Below are 21,048 nucleotides of genomic sequence, written 5' to 3'. Positions count from 1 at the left end.
AAATGCAATTTATTTAATGCAATTAACTTAATAAATGCAATTTAAGACTTATTCCTACAATTTCGTTTTCAGTTTAGTTCACGGTCAGGCTATTGTGGTTATGTTTAAGATACTGTCTTTCATATCTTAGCAACAACATGTTTGTCACCCCAAATGTACTGAATGCAGCGGTTGTGTGACTCAGAATAGAAAAAGGGACTCTGTCATATGATCCCTGCCTGATAATGGAGTCGTTGTTGTTTGACTGTGGCCAGACGTCACACACTCCAGAGGGGGAAAGCCTGGGTCATCGCTGCATCACACGGTCGAGTGTGTGTGTGTGTGTGTGTGTGTGTCTCTGTGTGTGTGTCTCTGTGTGTGTGTGTGTGTGTGCGTCCCCGCGTGGTCCCTAGCATCGTTAGGCTCTAAACATGATCGAGCCTCTTGTCTCGACCCTTTTCAGTCCGCTCCTCGATGCATGGCTAGGGCAAAGGTCAGAGGTTAGGGGGTCAGGGGACACGTTGACCCTCCAGGGCGTGCGTTAGGGTATGTAGGAGTAACCCCTGACCCTAATGGGAAGCAGCTGTAGCCTCTCGGTGGCCCCCTTGCTCCCTGAATCCGAGTGGAAGGAAAAGCCTGACTTCCTGAGACCGAGAGTGGCGGTCGTCGCCCTTCGCTCTGGCGCTCCGGAGGATGTCGTCCGCTCCGCCACTGCCGCCGCGGCACGCTGAAGCCCTGCGCCGCCGCGGGCACGTTCGCCGACCCCTCGCAGGTCGTCATACCGGATAGTTTGGGAGTTTTTAGCTCTCGGACTCGTTTGTTCTTCCTCTGGAACTATGCCTTTCCACCTCTCACTCTACGACCGCTGTGGGTTCATTGTGGTGAGTTGCTGCGGTAGGGAGGGAGGGAGGTTCTGTTGTCTGTTTGTTGTAGCCCGATGTTCTTTCCCAGGCTGACGACCGGTTGTTGTGGAACGTTAAACCGATTTGCGCAGTTATGCAAACTGATTATGGATATGGACATGTAGTGTCCAAGTGAGAGATCCGTGACGTGGTGTTCTAGGAAACAGTGTTGTCTCGAGGTTCTACTTTGGAAATACTCCACATAATACTCCACATTAATGATTTTGAAGTTAAGTTATTTTCAAGGGGTTCAGTTGTTAAGAAAGTGTCAATGTAGGCTGCGTATACAATGCAAAACAGTGTGTTGCTTTGAGTTTGCAAGCTTGTGAAAAGAGATATTACAACCAGAGTTTTTTTTATCTTTGAGAACGGCCAGTTTACAGTCGCTGGCTGACTACAGAACACCCTGAGAACAGACATCTTTCCTCTGTGGTAAAGTCATCGTCACGTCCAATGACTCTTGGGAACACGTTACACTGGCATAGGTACAGAGACAGAGGGTCCAGCTACGCCACGCTACCATGCTCATGTAAAGCGGGTTAGCATTAGCCTTAAGATGTTTTTAGCTTTTTGTAAAGCCAAGTGATTCGTTTCAGGTCACCTGGTGCTCTGAAGTCTGTAGTACATTATGAGACCAATCAATCTCTAAACATCAGCGGAAACCATTTATCAGAACCAATGTCCCGAGGTTGTGGCCCTATTTTTGTTAGTTAAATTTCACGATACTATCGGAGAGGCACCTGATGTCATTAGACCTTATCCGTATCCTTTTTTTTTTGTCTGTTTCTACATGGCGACCACTCTTGTCATGAAACGTCCTGTTGCTGCTGCTGTCTTTGTTCTCCTGCTAAGAGGAAAGGACTAATAACGTTACCAGAGTCAGAATTGCTTTTATTACATCCAATGTACGGGTACACAAGAGTAACATTCTTAGGCTCAGGTTCTTCAACTAGGATCTTATTCTATACTTCAAAGAGAATAAAGTAATTAATTAATTAATTTTGCCATTTAGCAGACGCTTTTATCCAAAGCGACTTACAATTACGAATTACAGGGACATTCCCCCTGGAGTAACTGAGGGCAAAGTGCCTTACTCAAGGGCACACTAGTAGTGGTGTGGCTTCAGGCGGGATTTGAACTCACAACCTTCCGATCACAAGTCCAACTCACTATCCACTAGACCACCACTACCCCCCAGTAAAGTAACATAACTAAACTAAGTACTAATGAAGTAGAAAAAGATAATAAAGTGATGAAATGATGGTAGTCGTACTACAGCGGGACCAGTCGTACTGCAGTAGAACAGTAGTGCAAAATGCTGTGCAGGTCACAATATGATGAAATGCAAATATCGTACAATATCAGTATAATACAGATATGATACAGTACAGGAAGTCAGGTAGTAGTCAGGTAGTGTTCAAGTAATTATGTAGTGTGCAGGTAGTCATACTATATAATAATATGTATTGTAACTAGAACCAGAGGTCTGTGTTCCACCCAGCCACATCTAGTGAGTCGCAGAGGAGAAGGACTTTTAACAGGGAGATCAGTGGGCCCCCCCACGCACACACACACACACACACACAGCCAGACAGAGATCAAATGGGAGATGGCAAGATTAGAGATTCAGCACATGCCTCTCCTGTAGGCCTTCTGAGCTGTCTGTGCGTGTGTCAGACAAGGAAGCTATTTGATGACGACTTCAAAGACAGGCGTTGGATGTGTTTTCCTGTTCTATACTGTCCTGCAGGCAGAAGCCAACTGTGGGATGGGTGTGGGCGGGCGGGGGGCGGGAGGGGGGGGGGCGGTGGTCTTGTTTGTCCATGAACATCCTGACAATGTTGTTGATACAGAAGTGTGTGGGTGTGTGTGGGTGTGGGTGTGTGTGTGTGTGTGTGTGTGTGTGTGTGTGTGTGTGTGTAGTCTCGCAGGCTTGCGTGTGTGTAGCCCTAGTATAGTCTCGCTGGCTTGCGTGTGTTTGTGTTTGGGCCTATAGTCGTGTGTGTTGTGTGTGTGTGTGTTTTGTGTGTGTGTGTGTGTGTACAAACACTGTTCATAAACACTGATATTTCGTCCTCTGCAGGAGGTGCTGAAACACCTACAGGGAAGCATTGAAGAAGACTCCACCGACTCATCAGGACAAATTGATCTACTAGAACGACTGAGAGGTATCTAGAAACATCTACTCTTCCTTCAGCACACACAGAGCACAACCAACGTCTCGCGTAGCTCACTGGAACCCAAACGTTTCCTCAAAGTAGGGCTGCCACAAACGATTATTTTCATAGTCGACTAGTCACCGATTATTTTAACGATTAGTCGACTAATCGGATCATAAATTACAGCTTATCGCACAATTACTCAATCGCTCTTATTTAGCTATCATCTTCTAAATCAGCTTCTCAATTTAGCTTGAAGTTGTTAGTTGTTGTTGTAGGCATGTGCTAACTAAAAATAAAGACAATTAAAATGATTGTTCACTCAAAAATAGATATTTTAATGAACTTTGCAGATTTATTTCTGGCATCACTTGCATGTAATGTAATGTAAAGAGTAGTAGAGGGTGCAAACTGCTGAGTAAAATGAGGTAGGCTAGGCACTAGGCAACCAAAAGAATACAAAAACAAAAATAAATACTTGTACAGAGTACAAAAGTTTTGCTTTGCTTCACTCATCTCATAGTAGAACGCGCCTTCTTAGCACTGTAACGTTAAGACAAAATGTTTAGCTATTTGATAAGTATCGCTTTGATGACAACGTAAAATAATGTAAGAAGGCTTTTAACGTAACGATATCGTTAGCCAATAACAAGCTAACTAGCTTACCGAGACGAGCCATCGTCTTCCTCGTCATCTGCCACAACGTGCTTCCTTTTTAGATGCTCGCGCATCATAGACGTGCTGCCATGATAAGCGAGTTCAGCTTTGCAAATGTTACATTTTACATTCTTTTTTTCAACGTTGTGGTTGAAATGCTCCCACACTTTAGAGGTACGAGGACAGGAAGACATTTCTCTGTTTGTTTTTCCGGGGAAGTCACATGTGCCCCGGATGACCGACACTGCGCATGTACATCAAAGACACTGGGAGACGCTAGCCAGTGGCAGCTTCAGGGAAGAAAAACGAATGCTTATTGAATGAAATTAATGGTCTTTATTGTCATTGATATAGTACAGGTACCAAACAACGAAATTTGGGAGGGGGGGCTCCCCTGGTGCTAGGCAAAAAAAAAAAAAAAAAAAAAAACGCTTATTTCAGCTCCAAAAAAACGTGCGATTACCAAATATGTCGGCGACGATTTTGGTAGTCGGCGTCGTCGTGACTAGTCGACTAATCGTGGCAGCCTTACCTCAAAGAGGCGTCATCTCGGGGCGCCTGGGTGGTGTCTCTCACTGCCACGTAATCGCAGGGTCCCTGGTCCGATTCCGGCCATCGACCTGTCCTGCATGTCACCCCTCCTCTCTCTCTCTTTCTCTCAATCTCTACTGTCTCTATCCCAATAAAGCAAAACAAGCATCATCTTCCCCTCCTTTCCCCCCCCTGTAGAAATGAGCATGGACCCCAACAGTTTCCCAGGGGTGAAGCTGAGATCGAAGACCTCCACCCAGGGCTCCACCCAGGGCTCCACCTCCGGGCGCTCTGCAGACAGCAGCCCCGGCCCCAGCCCCATGAGCTCCTTCCCCAGGCCGGGGGCCTCCAGCGGGGGGGGCCGCGACAGCGCCGGATACCTGGAGGAGTTGGAGAAGGAGAGGTGAGGCTCCAGTCCTGACTTCCTGTCCGTGTTTCTGCGGTGTACGCGGCGGTGTTACTTGATCTTCAGCAGGGTCGGATCCCATTGATCCCTGTTGAGTAATGGCATCATATTGAACTGTGAAGTATGAGCCTCATACTATACGAGTCCGTAATGTGATTTACTTAACACTCATTACTGTACATAGTATTACTCATATTACTCATATTACTCATACCATGAGTGCTTCCATCGCGTGTGTGCACTCTACAGATAGCGATTTGTCAGGATTGGTTCCGCGTTCATCACCACTAGGATCCTAGAATGCGCATAATGTATTGTGGGCATGAGTCACAGTATCCATCAGCTGTGCCTGGTCTTATTCAGAGCAGAGTGTGTTCCTGTTGGTATTATTATTATTATTATTATTATTATTATTATGGTTTATCAGTGTTCTGTTTTTTATTTTTATTTGGTGGCACCAGCACATAATTCGTTCGCAATAATTCGTGATAAGAGTGATTAGGCTAATTATCTTAGAAATGAACTTGCCGTTGCATTCAGAGACAGCATGCGTGCGTCCGTGCGCGTATGTGTTGTAGGGCTTTGGTGTGTTTGTATCACTGATACAGCGTGCAGCGTTTTGTCTTCTGGGTTTGTGATGATGTGGTGTTGCGGACGTCTCCCTCAGGTCCCTCCTGATGGCGGAGCTGGAGAAGGAGGAGAAGGAGAAGGACTGGTACTACGCACAGCTGCAGAACCTCACCAAGAGGATCGACAGCCTGCCGCTCACTGAGAACGTGAGTGGAGAGGGTGGACTGATCTTTCATGTTACCTGACCACAGTTTTGTAGTCTCCCTTTTCCCCCGACATCAATGTAGAAAATCATTTGTCGCCAGGCCACAGGTGTTCTTCATGTAGCCGTATGGCTTTCCCTTCAGCAGGAAAACGACAGGAAAGTACTGGAGAATAGTTCTGCAGTGCGATTATTTTCAGACGTGCACATGTGGGAGGTGTATTCCTCTTGCTCACTGTATTCCTCACGCTGCCTCACTTTGACTCTCTGTTGCTCTCCTGCAGTTCTCCATGCAGCAGATCTCACTCTGACCCTCTGTTGCTCTCCAGCAGTTCTCCATGCAGACGGACATGACCCGCAGGCAGCTGGAGTACGAGGCGCGGCAGATCCGAGCCGCCATGGAGGAGCAGCTCGGCACCTGCCAGGACATGGAGAAGAGGGCCCAGGTGAGACCAGGGGCCTGAGATGAATAACAGGTCCAGGTTGGGGGAAGGGCAGGTTCACCATGAGTCAGGGGGGGCAACAGAAACAGTGGACAAAAAGGTAATTGGTGGTGCCGTAGGATGAAATAATGTGCGGGTCACGATAAGTGAATTGACTCGATATATCACATCTATAAGTACGGTAATTGTCTCACCCCAGTGAGAAGGCGTTTCTCAACTTGCATCAGTGCAGTATGTGATTATCCTCTGTGAGTGGTTGGTTGAACGTCCTGATTCTATGGTTATGGTTCTGTGTGTGATGATTGGTTGAATGTCCTGGTTCTAGGGTTAGGGTTCTGTGTGTGATGATTGGTTGAATGTCCTGGTTCTAGGGTTAGGGTTCTCTGTGTGATGATTGGTTGAATGTCCTGGTTCTAGGGTTAGGGTTCTCTGTGTGATGATTGGTTGAATGTCCTGGTTCTAGGCGCGGGTGGTGAGGATCCAGCAGATCGAGAAGGACATGCTGAGGATCCGGCAGCACCTGCAGTCTCAGCCAGCAGAACCTGAGGTAGGTGATGTATTCAGAACCTGAAGTAGACCTGTGATGTATTCAGAACCTGAAGTAGGTGATATATTCAGAACCCGAAGTAGGTGATATATGTGACAGGGTCTGGTGGAAAAAGTCCCCAAGTCCGGCAATGTCTGTACAGATTATGAAACATTAAGAAAGATTGTAAGCTTTCAAAATGATGTGTCATACATTGCAATCTGAAAATAGTTGAAGAAGATATGCTTATTTGATTGTTGGTAGACCTCAAGAAAACACCTCGAGAAAATCGCTCTGAATCAAAACCCGTTTTATTTTTTTTAAAGAAGCTTTTCGGTCATTTACGCGACTTGAGAATTGAGACGTGGACCTTTTTCACCAGACCGTGTCATGTATTCAGAACCTGAAGTAGGTGATTATATTCAGAACCTGAAGTAGGTGATTCAGGTATTCATCAGCCTTGACGTTATGTGCAGAAGTGCTGCATTTTGTCTATTGTGATTATCCTCTGTGAGTGGTTGGTTGAAGGTCCTGGTTCTAGAACCTGAATATGTGTGCTGCATTTTGTCTATTTAAGTGTGCGGTCTGGAGTATTCCTCTCTACCAGTCAGAGGCCTGAGTTATACCCTCTAACCAGGGCCCAGAGGTCACATGGTCAGGAAAAAACACTGTCTGTGACCATGAGGATTTGGATTCTCTGCTGGTTTCTCGTTTAGTTCTCTCTCTGGCAGCGCTCTCTCTGGTCCTGTCTGACGCCTGTGTTGACATCTCCCCAGACCTTCTGTGGTTCACGGTTTGGCCTGGGAGCTTTTAGTCATGTAAAGAACCCAAAGCCGCTTAACATTTGACTTTCGTTCCATGTCAGGAGCAGCAACCCCATTTGCTGCTATCCGTTTAATCCCCCATGTTCTCCCGGTGCCGTGACCGCACAGCGCCTCTTTGGCGAAAGGGATTGATCCCTGTGTACATCCTACAAATACTGACGACCAACGCTCACGGTTACAAGTACAACGCTTTGTTACTGAACCTACCGGGGGTGATTATCTGAACCCAACACACTGTCCTCCTCCCTCTCAGCCACTCATCCTGCAGTGAGTGTGGTGCCTGGGGGCCTTGTACAAGAGCAGCATTTATACAGAGAGGCTCTTAAATCCTCGGGTCCCGAGTGTTGAACATCTCACTCCTTGGCCTTAATTTTAAGGGTGAAATCAACCACAGAGCTTTCACTTGTTCTCCCGCCTCACGTTAAATATTAAAGTGCTCCATTTGCCGCCGTCCCGTTTTAATTGAATGAGAGGCGGGGGTACTGGGGGGGGGCTATGCAGTCGGCTGCAGCCACATTAGACGACCTGGTGACTGCCTTCTGTTCCTGTTGGATGCACGGATGAACAGCCATAAGGCTTGGAGTGTGTGTGTGTGTGCTCTCAAGTGTCTCTGTGTGTGCATGTGATGTCCAAGCCAGAGCACTCATGCTTGCATGTGTGGTTGTGTTATTTAGTGCCTTACTGTACATGTGTGGTGATGTGTTATTTATGCCTTGTTTGTAATTGCGCGTGGTCATGTGGTCGCCTATAGTCGCACACGTGTGTGTATGTGTGTGTGTGTGTTCTCCTTCATGTGTAAATAAATCACATTGGACACGTTTAATTTCCCTCCCCCTCTTTGACTATAATCCTGCAGGCTGAGCTGAAGCTTATGTAGGTCAGGGAGGAAGCCTGATGCTCCTGCAGCTGCCCTAGTCTATATTGACTGAAGCTCTCTCTCTCTGTCTCTGTCTGTCTGTCTGTCTGTCTGTCTCTCTCTCTCTCTCTCTCTGTCTGTTTGTCTCTCTGTCTCTCTTTCTGTCTGTCTGTCTCTCTCTCTGTTTCTCTTTCTGTCTGTCTGTCTCTCTCTCTCTCTGCCTGTCTGTGTGTCTGTCTGTCTCTGTCTCTCTCTCTCTCTCTGTCTCTCTCTGTCTCTCTCTGTCTGTCTCTCTCTCTCTCTCTGTCTGTCTGTGTGTCTGTCTGTCTCTCTGTCTGTCTGTCTCTCTCTGTCTCTGTCTCTGTCTCTGTCTCTGTCTCTCTCTCTCTGTCTGTCTCTCTGTCTCTCTCTCTATCTGTCTGTCTCTCTCTCTCTCTCTCTTGTTTCCCTCGCTCGCTGTGAACCCATTCTGCCTCTTCCCCCCTCCTTCCAAGCGACTGGTTCTGGTCCTCTCTTGTCGACTAGTCCCACTCTCATTTACGTCTGCTGCATGAACGGTTTTGCCTCTTCTCTCTCCTCCTCTCCTCTCTCCTCTTCTCGAGGTCTGATCCTCTCCCTCTCCTTCCCCCCTCAGAGCAAGCATGACTCAGCCGCCCAGAGTGAGGGGGCCCAGGCGTCTGGGGACAGTGGACTGCCAAGCGCAGGTCTCGCTCAGGTTAGACAACTTTTGTACTAGAAAAACTATCCATCCATCATCAGCACAACTAGGCAATGTTTAAATGGATCGTTTGGTTCACCTGCTCCTTTTTAATGCCCTCAGAGTTGTCTTTGTATTCGACTGGCGGTGGTTGTGAGAGTGTCCAGCTGGGCTGTTGTGAGCTGCTTTTTAGTATGCGTAGAGCCTCCCTTTTCAGCTAACGCCAATGGTTTGTGTCTTACTTCCGAGTGGCTTTTATCCCTGAGGTTGAGGTTAAAGCGTTGATGGTTGGGTTTCTATTTTTAATGCAGATTTCTGTCGTCAAATGTAGTCTGACCTCACTCCGTTTTTATGAATAGGGGGGGGTTGGGTTGGGTTGCAGGGAACGAGAAGCGGAAAGAAACAGGCTCACTAATGGTATTTAGAAGAGAAGGAAGGGCACAGATAAGGAAAGAGATTGGCGACAACATGTCAACAGGAAATATCTTAAATTCCTAGGAAACGTTCATCAATCAAATGTATTTGTATCACACTTTTTTTACATGGACAAATGTCACAAAGTCCTACAACAAAAACAATATGAACTATAAATGCAATACAAAAAATATGATCTAACACCGAACCATAGACCCTCAAAAGGAAGCCAAGGGGGGGGGGGGGGGCGGGGGGGAACTCCCAACCATGGAAAAAAATTATAGGGCATGTGACTAAATAGTTTTTGAACGGTGTACTGTGTTTTCCTCCAGGGTTCAAGCAGCCGTCTGGACCAGGAGAGTGGTAGTGAGATGAGCTGTGGGGGTAGTTACTCTGTCCCCCGCAGGCTCACCAGTCACCTGGGCACCAAGGTAACCACAGATTCCACACCCCAGGCTGCTGCCTGTTAAACTAGCTCAGACTTGTCCAGTTCTACTGTACTTGTGAAATCGCATTTAGAATTATTCAAACTATTTCTGCATGTCCGATTTGTGAATGTGAAACGCAATCTAGTTTCAAATTATCTTGATAAGATTTCATCAAGATGATCTATTTAGAGGGTAGATACATACTAATTCAATTGCCTTCCAATCAGGGACAGTTTCCATATTAATAGTGTATTTCTGCTTTTTTGCCATGAGTAGAATGGACCTATCGCTAAGCCACACCCCCTTTGAAAACTCAGACAAACAAACAACACTTCACTGACAGTGACTGACCGACGGTGACTGAATGACATTCAATGACTTACAATGGCAGGAGTTGGCAAATGTCTGATTTCTGATTTACCACGGCAAGTAATAGACATATATTTTTTAAAGATGACAAGAATATTTCCTCTAGAAGCTTTTCACCATCAGATATTAGCGATTAGTTGTTTGTCCGAGTTTTCTGCCTGTAGTGACCTTTGCTGTGATATGATTGGACAATTTATATTTTTTGGGGCGTGGCTTAGCGATAGGTCCATTTTGGTGTTTACAGCTTTTGCTTTAGCTCACGGTGTCTCCCTGCACCTCCCAGGTGGAGATGGTGTACTCCCTGCTGTCCATGCTGGGCACCCACGACAAAGACGACATGTCGCGCACTCTGCTGGCCATGTCCAGCTCTCAGGACAGCTGCATCGCCATGCGCCAGTCCGGCTGCCTGCCGCTGCTCATCCAGCTCCTCCACGGCAACGACAAGGACTCTGTGCTGCTGGGGAACTCCCGGGGCAGCAAGGAGGCGCGCGCCAGGGCCAGCGCCGCCCTCCACAACATCATCCACTCCCAGCCGGACGACAAGCGCGGACGCAGGGAGATCCGCGTGCTGCACCTGCTGGAGCAGATCCGGGTCTACTGTGAGACGTGCTGGGAGTGGCAGGAGAGTCACGAGCGCGGCGTGGACCAGGACAAGAACCCTAGTAAGGCTCGCGCAGGCGGATGATGGTTGTTGGGAATTGGGTTGTTCTTTGGGTTGTGTGTCAGTTAGGGAGTCTTTCTCTGGTCAGGAATTGTGGTCAGGGAAATTTTGGGAGTACGTTTATTCTTGTTCTTTATCTAATGGATTATTATTGTGTGTGTGTGTGTGTGTGTGTGTGTGTGTGTGTGTTTGTGTGACCCAGTGCCCTCTCCCGTGGAGCATCAGATCTGCCCAGCGGTTTGTGTTCTAATGAAGTTATCCTTTGATGAAGAGCACAGGCATGCTATGAACGAGCTTGGTAAGCCTCTACTCAGAAACACACACATTTTAACAAAACCCCAAAGAATCATGCATCCAATCCTATTTAATTCCGAGTTCTTAATCTTCAGTTCTGTTAATGCCGGTTTGTATTAACGCTTCACATTTCTCAGAAGTCATTGATTTTATGTTGTGATTTATTCGCTGTGATGTCGGTTCTTACACAGTCTTGTGTGTGCTGGTCTAGGACATTGTGGTAAAACATTAATACGCTCCCTGAATTATTGATCAACATGCAGTTGTTGCCAGATGGGATTGTTTTCCAGCCTAACCACAGTCTAAAAGCCGCCCAGTGTGATCATCAGTAGCCCGATTGGGCGGGAATATGGCCGATCTGGCAACACTGTCAACATGTACTTTGCTGTGCTGTGTTTCCCAGGGGGGCTGCAGGCCATAGGGGAGCTGCTGCAGGTGGACTGTGAGATCTACGGCCTCACCAGCGACCACTACAGCGTCACGCTGAGGAGATACGCAGGCATGGCGCTGACCAACCTCACGTTTGGAGATGTGGCCAATAAGGTGAACGAACGTCCACTGATTTCTCTGTGTGTGTGTGTGTCTCTCTCTCTCTTTCTCTGTGTCTCTCTCTTTCTCTCTCTCTCTCTCTCTTTCTCTGTCTCTCTCTCTCTCTCTCTCTCTCTCTCTCTCTCTGTGTCTCTCTCTCTTTCTCTGTATGTGTCTCTATCTCTCTTTCTCTGTGTGTGTGTCTCTCTCTCTGTCTTGCTCTCTCTCTCACTCTCTGTCTCTCTCTCTCTATCTCTCTCTCTCTCTTTCTCTCTGTGTGTGTCTCTCTCTGTCTTGCTCTCTCTCTCACTCTGTCTCTGTCTCTCTTTCTCTCACTCTGTCTCTCTCTCTCTCTCTCTTGTCTGTGTGTGTCTCTCTCTCTCTCTCTCTCTCTCTCTCTTGTGTGTTTGATCATCAGAGTATGCTCGTGATGAGTGATGGTTTTAAGTTAATAGCTTTTTTCCGTGTCTTATACCCTCAGGCCACGCTGTGTTCCATGAAGGGATGCATGAGGGCCATGGTGGCTCAGCTGAAGTCTGAGAGTGAGGATCTACAGCAGGTACTGGATGGTTTCAGAGCACTCCAATTCCTCAGGCTCCTTCTTCCCCCACCCACCCCCCCACTCCCCCAGCATGGTGCATGCCGATATGTCAACCCTTGTAATATTTGCAGCGCCCTCCGGGCCATCTATATTTTATTGATCTATACATCAAGTATTTCAGTGTGGCTCTTGTCATTTATCGTCTTTGATGGGTTTTCCCCTCTGTTATTGTAATAATAAATTAAGTATTTTGTGGTCCTCTCTAACAACCCGCCGGGATATTCCCACTGGGATATATATAATATATATATATATTTATTTGTTTTTCTCTGTCTAGGTTATTGCCAGCGTCCTGAGGAACCTGTCCTGGCGTGCGGACGTGAACAGTAAGAAGACGTTGCGGGAGGTTGGCAGCGTCAGGGCTCTGATGGAGTGTGCCTTGGAAGTACAGAAGGTGAGCACTGTGCTGCACTCTGAACGCAGCCAATAACGCAGGTCTCCTTAAAGGGAAACAGGAGATGCAATTTTGTGATTAGGACAGTGCGTTAGGAGCTTATGCTTTGTTACGTGCGATATAAATGATCAGATTATGCCTGCCACAGAATATGGCCGTTTATTGAGTGATTTTAAAGTTTTGTCTTCTCCCTCTCTTAAAGGAATCTACTCTGAAAAGTGTCCTCAGTGCCCTGTGGAATCTGTCAGCTCACTGCACTGAAAACAAAGCTGATATCTGTGCTGTTGAGGGAGCGTTGGCCTTTCTGGTCAGCACGTTGACGTACAGGAGCCAAACCAACACCCTCGCCATCATCGAAAGCGGAGGCGGCATCTTGCGCAACGTGTCCAGTCTCATCGCCACAAATGAAGATCACAGGTAGATTTTCTAAAAATCTAATATTATTTTGCAACATGACTTGATATGATATAATATGGTGGTTAATATGATAGTCTAATATTATTGTAACGGATGCCACTCAGTTCTTCTCATATTTGAAAGCTAACGAGGCTTATGTTTATCTGATCTTGTTTCTAGGCAAATTCTGAGAGAGAATAGCTGCCTCCAGACGCTTCTGCAGCACCTGAAGTCTCACAGCCTGACTATCGTCAGCAACGCGTGTGGAACTCTGTGGAACCTCTCCGCTAGAAACGCGAAGGACCAAGAGGCGTTGTGGGACATGGGCGCTGTGAGCATGCTGAAGAACCTCATCCATTCGAAGCACAAGATGATCGCCATGGGCAGCGCAGCAGCGCTGAGGAACCTCATGGCCAATCGTCCTGCCAAATACAAAGACGCCAACATCATGTCCCCCGGATCCAGCTTGCCCTCCCTCCATGTCAGAAAACAGAAAGCCCTGATTGAGGAACTAGACGCACAGCACCTGTCGGAGACGTTCGACAACATTGACAATTTGAGCCCTAAGGCGTCCCACAGGGGCAAGCCGAGACACAAGCAGAATGTCTACAGCGACTACGACGGCGTCTCCAGATCAGAGGGATTTAACCCCAACAATGTGCCTGTGCGCTCTCCTTACATGAACACACCAGTCCTGTCCAGCCCGTCGCCCAGAGAGAACCGGGGGAACGCGGACAGCATCAGGGCTGAGAGGGATCGCAGCCTGGACAGAGACAGGAGAGGAGGAGCGCCCGGAGGTTTTCACCCAGAGCTGGAGCCTAAAAGGATCCCCACAACCGCAGCTCACATTGCCATGGTGATGGAGGAGGTGCAGAGCATTCACCTCGGCCTGGATGACAGAACGCCAGAGAACCCGCCAGAGCCCCATCGTGCGACTGCTGCTCACGCTCATCCAAATGTATACACCTACAGTAAGCCTGATCACACAGGCAGACCCTGTCCGATGCCCAAGTTAGAGTACAGGGCGTCCAATGACAGTCTTAACAGCGTCAACAGCACTGATGGCTATGGCAAGAGGGGTCAGATGAAGCCCTCTGTGGACTCCTACTCTGAAGACGATGAGGGGAAGTGCTGTGTCTACAGGAAATATCCCGCAGACCTTGCTCACAAGATCCACAACGCTAATCACATGGAAGATGACGACGGAGACCTCGACACGCCCATTAACTACAGCTTGAAGTATTCTGATGAGATGCTTAACTCTGGGCGGCAAAGTCCGACCCAAAATGAGAGGTGGGCTAGGCCTAAGCACCTTGAGGACGATATGAAAAGGACTGATCAGAGGTCTGTGCGATCTCAGAGCCCTGGCTACCCGATGTACACAGCAGAGGGAAACGGTGAGGGGGAGGAGAAAATTAACAAGTATCAGCCCAGGTTTGTGCAAACTGAAATGCCTAGTGGATTCAGATCCAGAAACGCCAACTGCCCTGATCAAAGCGGCGCAGGTCCCAGTCAAGGAATGAACAAAAAGATCAACCAGACCATATGCGCGGTCGACGAGTACGGCGACGACAAACCGACCAATTACAGTGAACGATACTCTGAGGAAGAACAACCTGACGATCAGCCGACTAATTACAGTATGAAGTACAACGAGGAACACCACGTGGAACAACCAATAGATTACAGTCTGAAATATTCAGAGACCTCTTCCCAAAAATCCATGTTTAGTCATTCGAAGCCGTCCTCCACTCAGAGCTCAGTCAAAGACCACCTAAGCCAAGACAGTTCCACGTCCTCTGTGACGTCGATTAAGAATTCCGGGAAACAGAAGCAGCTTCATCCCTCCTCAGCTCAGACGAGAGCAGGGCCCACCCGGGGGGGCCAGAATCACGAGACGTTACAGACGTACTGCGTCGAAGACACGCCCATCTGTTTCTCTCGGGGTAGCTCTTTGTCCTCCTTGTCTTCGGACGAGGATGAAATGGAGAGCTGTAAGAGAAATGTAAACGCTGCTAGTAACTACCCGACTCTTCCCATTTCAGAGAAGGAGCCCTCTGGTCCTCAACGCACAACTGAGAGCCAGTCGTCTGTGCAGTATGTCAGAATGAAGCCTCCGAGGAGCCACGGTCACGGGGATGGATCCAGACATCACAAAGCTGTCGAGTTTTCATCTGGAGCCAAATCGCCGTCCAAAAGTGGTGCGCAAACACCCAAAAGCCCCCCGGAACACTATGTGCAGGAGACGCCACTTATGTTCAGCAGATGCACATCTGTGAGCTCCCTGGACAGCTTTGAAAGTAATTCCATCGCTAGCTCGGTACAGAGTGAACTATGCAGTGGGATGCCCAGTGGAATCATCAGCCCAAGCGATCTTCCTGACAGTCCCGGCCAGACTATGCCCCCAAGCCGAAGCAAAACTCCACCACCCCCGCAACACCCAGCCCCAATGAAACACAAGAAAGAAGCTCCTCATTCTGAAAAAAGGGACATGGCACCAAGGCATGCTGCTCTCCATGCCGCTGCTCAAAAGGTCCCGGTGCTTCCAGATAATGACACACTTTTACACTTTGCGACAGAGTGCACACCTGATGGGTTCTCCTGTTCGTCCAGCCTCAGTGCTTTAAGCCTCGATGAACCTTACATTCAGAAGGACGTCGAGCTCACGATAATGCCGCCTGTTCATGAGGACGACCATGGAAATGAGACTGAGCATGAGACAGACGACGTTCAGGAACCCACAGGTCAAGAGAAGGCCTCGTCATGTGAGGCAGAGAAAGACATCTTGGATGATTCAGATGATGACGATATAGAGATCTTGGAGGCGTGCATAAACTCAGCCATGCCAACAAAGTCGTCACGAAAACCCAAAAAGCAAACACAGTCCCCCACTTCCAGAATACCGCCGCCTGTTGCCCGTAAACCGAGCCAACTTCCTGTGTACAAGTTACTTCCTTCACAAAACCGGGGACAGCAGAAGCACGTGGAGAGGGCTCACGGAGAGGACATGCCAAGGATTTACTGTGTTGAAGGGACCCCTATTAATTTCTCAACAGCCACATCTCTTAGTGACCTTACCATCGATTCACCCCCAAATGAGCTGGCTACTGCTGAAAGCTGTGCTCTTCGTCCAGATTTAACCTCCAGTCAAAGAAGGGACACTATTCCAGAAGGGAAAAGTACAGAGGAAAATGATGCTGGTGTCACTCCCACTGCACAAGCTGCCACAGCAGAAAATGAAGGGGATGACATTCTAGCCGAATGCATCAGTTCAGCCATGCCTAAAGGTAAAACCCACAAGCCTTTTAGAGTACAGAAAATGAACGATCAGCCACAGCACCCGTCATCTTCTCCTGTTAGTCTAGTTCAGCAGGAGGCTGAGAAGAAGAAACCTACTTCCCCAGTGAAGCCAATGCCACAGAGCAGTGAGTACAGGGCCAGGATGCTAAAGAGACCAGACGCTCCCAACAACTTTTCAGCAGGGCCATATCCTGATAGGAGTAAAGAAACCAAAAAGCAAGAGCCAAAAATGGCTTCCAGAGACTTCACAGATAAACCACCAAATTCAGAGGAGAGGACTCGCCCAGGCTTTGCTTTTGACTCGCCACATCATTACACACCAATAGAGGGGACACCGTATTGCTTTTCACGCAATGACTCACTGAGTTCGTTAGACTTTGAGGATGATGATCTTGACCTCTCCAAGGAAAAGGCAGAACTCAGAAAAGACAAACAAAAGTCAACAAAAAATAGCGGTGAGTTGTTGAGGGCAAACCGTGCACATGCGTTACAGACCGCGCCAACAAAACCTTTACAGAAACCTGCAGTTTTTCCGCAATCATCCAAAGAAAACACAGGACCGGTGCCAGATGAGAAGCAAAAGTTTTCCATTGAAGACACGCCGGTGTGTTTCTCTAGAAATTCGTCTCTCAGCTCCTTAAGCGATATAGACCAAGAGAACAACAATAAAGACCTCCAGACGAAAGAGGACACAACTCAGGTGGAAGTTCCTAGACCCCAAGCCTCTGGTTATGCACCGACAGCCTTTCACGTTGAGGACACACCTGTGTGTTTCTCAAGAAATAGTTCGCTTAGCTCTCTCAGCATTGATTCTGAAGATGACCTTTTACAAGAGTGCATCAGTTCAGCCATGCCAAAAAAGAAGAAACAGACACCAAGAAATAAGGGGGATGACCAAGGTGGCACTGAGGAGAAATGCATGGATGGCATTTTAGCTGAAGAGCCCGATCTCATTCTGGACCTCACTGACACACACAGTCCAGTTTCCGAGCAAGCCTTATCACCAGACTCTGAGTCCTTTGATTGGAAGGCCATCCAAGAGGGTGCCAATTCCATTGTTAGCAGCTTGCACCAGGCAGCTGCTAGCCTCTCTAGACAAGGGTCATCAGACTCTGACTCAATTCTCTCCCTTAAATCTGGAATATCCATCGGATCCCCCTTCCACCTGCCCTCTAATTCAGAAGATAATAACAAGACTCCCTCTAACAAAGGAGGCCCACGAATATTAAAACCTGGTGAGAAGAGCTCTCTGGAGATTAAGAAGAAGGAAGAGGATCAAGCCAAAGCCCTTAAAGGGGGCAAGAAAGTGTATAAAAGTCTAATAACAGGAAAGCCACGTCCCAGTCTTGAGACACCATCTCAGCAGCAGAGGCAAGCCCCAGTCCCCATGATCTCTCGTGGGAGGACGATGATCCATGTTCCTGGTGTCAGGAGCAGTTCCCCGAGCACTAGCCCCGTTCAAAAGAAGCCCCCAGCTCGTGGCCCCGTCTCAAAAACTCCCCCACAAGGACAGAGCTCTGGTAACTCACCCAGAGGCATCAAACCACCTGGAAAATCTGACCCCAGTCCTGCCAGGGATACGCCAGGATCACAAGGAGGATCAAGTAAAGCCTCGTCACGATCCGGATCCAGAGACTCCACACCATCCAGACCAGCTCAGCAAGCATTGACCAGACCCATGCAGTCACCTGGTCGCACCTCTGTCTCACCTGGAAGAAATGGTCTCAGCCCTTCAAACAAACTATCCCAACTGCCCCGTACCGCTTCTCCGAGCACAACATCGTCAACGAAATCATCCAGCTCTGGCAGGATGGCCTACACCTCCCCTGGGAGACAGATGGGTCAGCAGACACCAACAACCAAACACAGTGGCTTGCCAAGAAGCACCAGTGGAATCCCAAGAAGTGAATCTGCCTCAAAGAGTCTGAACCAGTGTGGAGTTGCTGGCACTTCTAAAAAGGCGGATTTGTCCAGGATGTCATCCACAAAGTCTAGTGGAAGTGAGTCTGACAGGTCAGAGAAACCAGCTCTAGTTCGCCAGTCAACATTTATCAAAGAGGCCCCTAGTCCAACACTGAAGAGGAAATTAGAAGAATCTGCCTCTTTTGAATCTCTGTCCCCCTCCTCACCTAGCCAGTCTCAAACACCAGTCTCAAGCCCGTCGTTGCCAGATATGTCATTAACTCTGCCCTATCAGGGCAGCGGCTGGCGAAAGTCTCCTCAGAGTCAAAATTCCTCAGAAAATGGTGATGGAAAACCTCAAAAGAAACAGGATATTTCTAGGTCCCATTCAGAGAGCCCTTCTAGGCTCCCCATCAACAGAACGGGAACATGGAAGAGGGAGAACAGCAAACACTCTTCCTCTCTTCCCAGGGTTGGTACCTGGAAGAGAACCGGCAGCTCCTCTTCCATCCTCTCCGCCTCCTCTGAATCAAGTGAAAAGGGCAAAAGTGAGGATGAACGGCAACCAGCAAGTCCCACCCTGAGATCCCCACATGGAAGGGATGGGAACCCACCTTTAAAAGGAACGTGGAGGAAGATGAAGGATAGTGAAATGTCTCTGTCAGAAGGACAAGATTCTTCCGGCGATTCTACCAACATGTCTACGGGGCACCACTTGAGCCCAGCAGTGTCTAAGACAGAGGATGTGTGGGTCAGGATTGAGGACTGTCCTATTAACAATCCTAGATCTGGAAAATCCCCTACAGGAAACACACCTCCAGTAATTGACAGTGTTCCAGCTAAAATACCATCTGTTGATCGGGATACAACTGAAACGCCTCCCAAACAGTCCACGGCAAATGAAAGCGCGACAGCTCGCAGGTTAGGTTCAGAGACTAATTTAAACTTGTTTAGAAGCAGTGAGAGTCTGGAAAAGAAAGGGATAGATGTCAAACTGGCTCAGAGCAACACAAGCACAGTCCCTGAGGCCCATGAACTACCCATCACTGAACGCACTCCTTTTAGCTCCTCCAATTCTAGCAAACACAGTTCACCTAGTGGGGCTGTTGCGGCCAGGGTTAGCCCTTTCAACTACACCCCGAGCCCCAGGAAGAGTAGTGCTGACAGTGCCACACCACCACGCCCATCACAGATACCCACACCTGTCACAGCCAGTGCAAAAAAGAGAGACTCTAAAGGAGAAAGTGCTGGAGAAAGTGGGTCCTATATTGTAACCTCAGTGTAAGTCTCTTGGGGGCTATACTACACACACATAGGATCTGGGAAAATGTCTTGAACATACCTAGTGACCTCTTGTAAAGACCTGAAGAAAACAACAAGCAAACAATCAAAGCAAAGATCAAGAATTCATCACAACATTTGGTGTAAACACAAGAACATGTAAATAGTAGTGAATCACTAGAGGGATATTGTAGCTGAGGCCTAATTTAAGGGTACCGTTTCTTTGCTGGTAGGAATGTGGCTGGGACACTTGGTTATCAGAGAGAGAGAGAGCGAGAGAGAGACCTCTGAAGGATATTGTATGTGAATTTGTACTGTACAGATTTTAATTATGTATGTATTTAATTTAAACCCCTGTCAAGATTCTGAATCTTGTAAGACTTGACAAAGATAATCACTTAAAGTTGCTTATTTGGGATGTTAAAACACTTAAGGTGTAATTTAATACTACTCCATTAGAATTTCTTTTTTTTATTATACACCTGCATTAGGTCAGAAAAGTAATTCTCATTTTTACTACTGCAAATGTATTATAAACCTCCTTCTTTGCATGTACTGACCCGATGGTTTGTTTCCTGAAGTAAAGATGAACATTTCTGTGGTCACATGACGTGTCGGTAGCTGTAGTGTAACATGTTACACTATTTTATGTGTGCGCTGAAAGTAAGGAATTAACTGTAACCTTGACAAACTTTTTGGGATGAGAATATTTACATTGGAAATAGATTATATAAGAGAGTAGATAGATACATTGCTCTGCTGTTTGTTGTTTATTGTTATCAGGTGAGTTGGTTGCTTTTTAAGAGACTGTCTCTGAAAGACTGAATGAACACTTCAAAATAATAAATTATTACTGTAGGGCTTTGGTGTTGGTATAATTTTTAAAGCCCATTTTACGTTCCCCTGTAATCACTGTAACTGCTAAAGCACATAATCAGAGGAGATGTATTGTTCTGCCAAAAATGACACTGTGTGACTGTTCATGTTTTGTTTTTTCTCATGCAATAAAGTGGTTGGATATTCAAGGAAAAAAGTCAATTTACAAATTGTAAATCAACATAATAAACGTTAACATTTTTGGTGCAAAACGGTCTCATTGGTGTCATTAGAAAGCGTTGTGATGTTTATTAATCACGGTATTGATATGTATAATGGCACATAAGAATAATGTACTGTTAATGTTAAATCTACTTTTGATGATAACTTTAAGATGGAAATATGATTTATATCTATCAGGTATATAATATATTTGTTTGAAAGGATTGTGCAGGGAGTCTCTTTTATACTAGCAGTAATATGTCATTGCTAGTAGTAGAAAACTAAGACTAAGGGAAATTGAATTTGCTGCAGGATCATTTCACAAGACAGGACACAATTTAGACAATGCGCATTATACATTGTTGGATTCTATCCAGATGACTGTGGTGGGAAAGGCTTCAACAATGTCCGAAAGAATTGGAGGAGGCAAACTAGGAGGAAACAAGCCATAGGAAGATAAGGCAGTACTTTGAGGACTTGAAAGAAAGAGAAGAAATTGTTATTTGTTCACATGCGGATAGCCAGAGATTGTATATACAGTGGCTATAGAAAGTCAACACACCCCTTCACTTTTTCCCAAAAAGTTGGCATCAATTCACACACTACCATATAGTTGAAATTTCTGCAAATGTATTCAAATTGAAACACAGAAATACATCATGTGCATCAAGTCTTCACACCCTGTGCTTA

The 21,048-nt window shown here is 47.1% G+C and overlaps 1 protein-coding gene across 3 annotated transcripts; it reads left to right on the top strand.

The window, feature by feature from the left end:
• Positions 1-787: 787 nt before the first annotated feature.
• apc (APC regulator of WNT signaling pathway) lies at positions 788-20,371 on the top strand. Of its 3 annotated transcripts, XM_080530054.1 has the most exons (15): positions 788-860; positions 2,965-3,049; positions 4,427-4,631; positions 5,302-5,410; positions 5,736-5,852; positions 6,313-6,396; positions 8,690-8,770; positions 9,499-9,597; positions 10,247-10,625; positions 10,827-10,922; positions 11,322-11,461; positions 11,928-12,005; positions 12,325-12,441; positions 12,644-12,858; positions 13,018-20,371. In XM_080530054.1, exons 1-15 carry the CDS (start codon positions 816-818, stop codon positions 19,322-19,324), a joined length of 8,157 nt encoding a protein of 2,718 aa, XP_080386180.1. In that variant the 5' UTR covers positions 788-815; the 3' UTR covers positions 19,325-20,371. The 3 variants fall into 3 exon arrangements, with proteins under 3 accessions (XP_080386180.1, XP_080386178.1, XP_080386179.1); XM_080530052.1 differs by lacking the exons at positions 788-860; positions 2,965-3,049; positions 4,427-4,631 and having other exon boundaries at positions 5,306-5,410; XM_080530053.1 differs by lacking the exons at positions 788-860; positions 2,965-3,049; positions 4,427-4,631; positions 8,690-8,770 and having other exon boundaries at positions 5,306-5,410.
• Positions 20,372-21,048: the final 677 nt, after the last annotated feature.

Source organism: Nansenia antarctica (genome assembly GCF_963989245.1).
Source record: "Nansenia antarctica genome assembly, chromosome: 4".
In the NCBI taxonomy this organism is placed as follows: Eukaryota; Metazoa; Chordata; class Actinopteri; order Argentiniformes; family Microstomatidae; genus Nansenia; species Nansenia antarctica.
The sequence above is the reverse complement of the archived record's forward strand: the minus strand, read 5'-3'. Positions and strand labels throughout refer to the sequence as shown.

Excerpts from the sequence above, each read along its gene's own strand:
- apc (XM_080530054.1), top strand. The coding sequence starts at position 816 with ATGCCTTTCCACCTCTCACTCTACGACCGCTGTGGGTTCATTGTG. Across the intron at positions 8,771-9,498 it reads CAAGCGCAGGTCTCGCTCAG|GGTTCAAGCAGCCGTCTGGA; the intron begins GTTAGACAACTT and ends GTTTTCCTCCAG. Across the intron at positions 12,006-12,324 it reads AGAGTGAGGATCTACAGCAG|GTTATTGCCAGCGTCCTGAG; the intron begins GTACTGGATGGT and ends TTCTCTGTCTAG.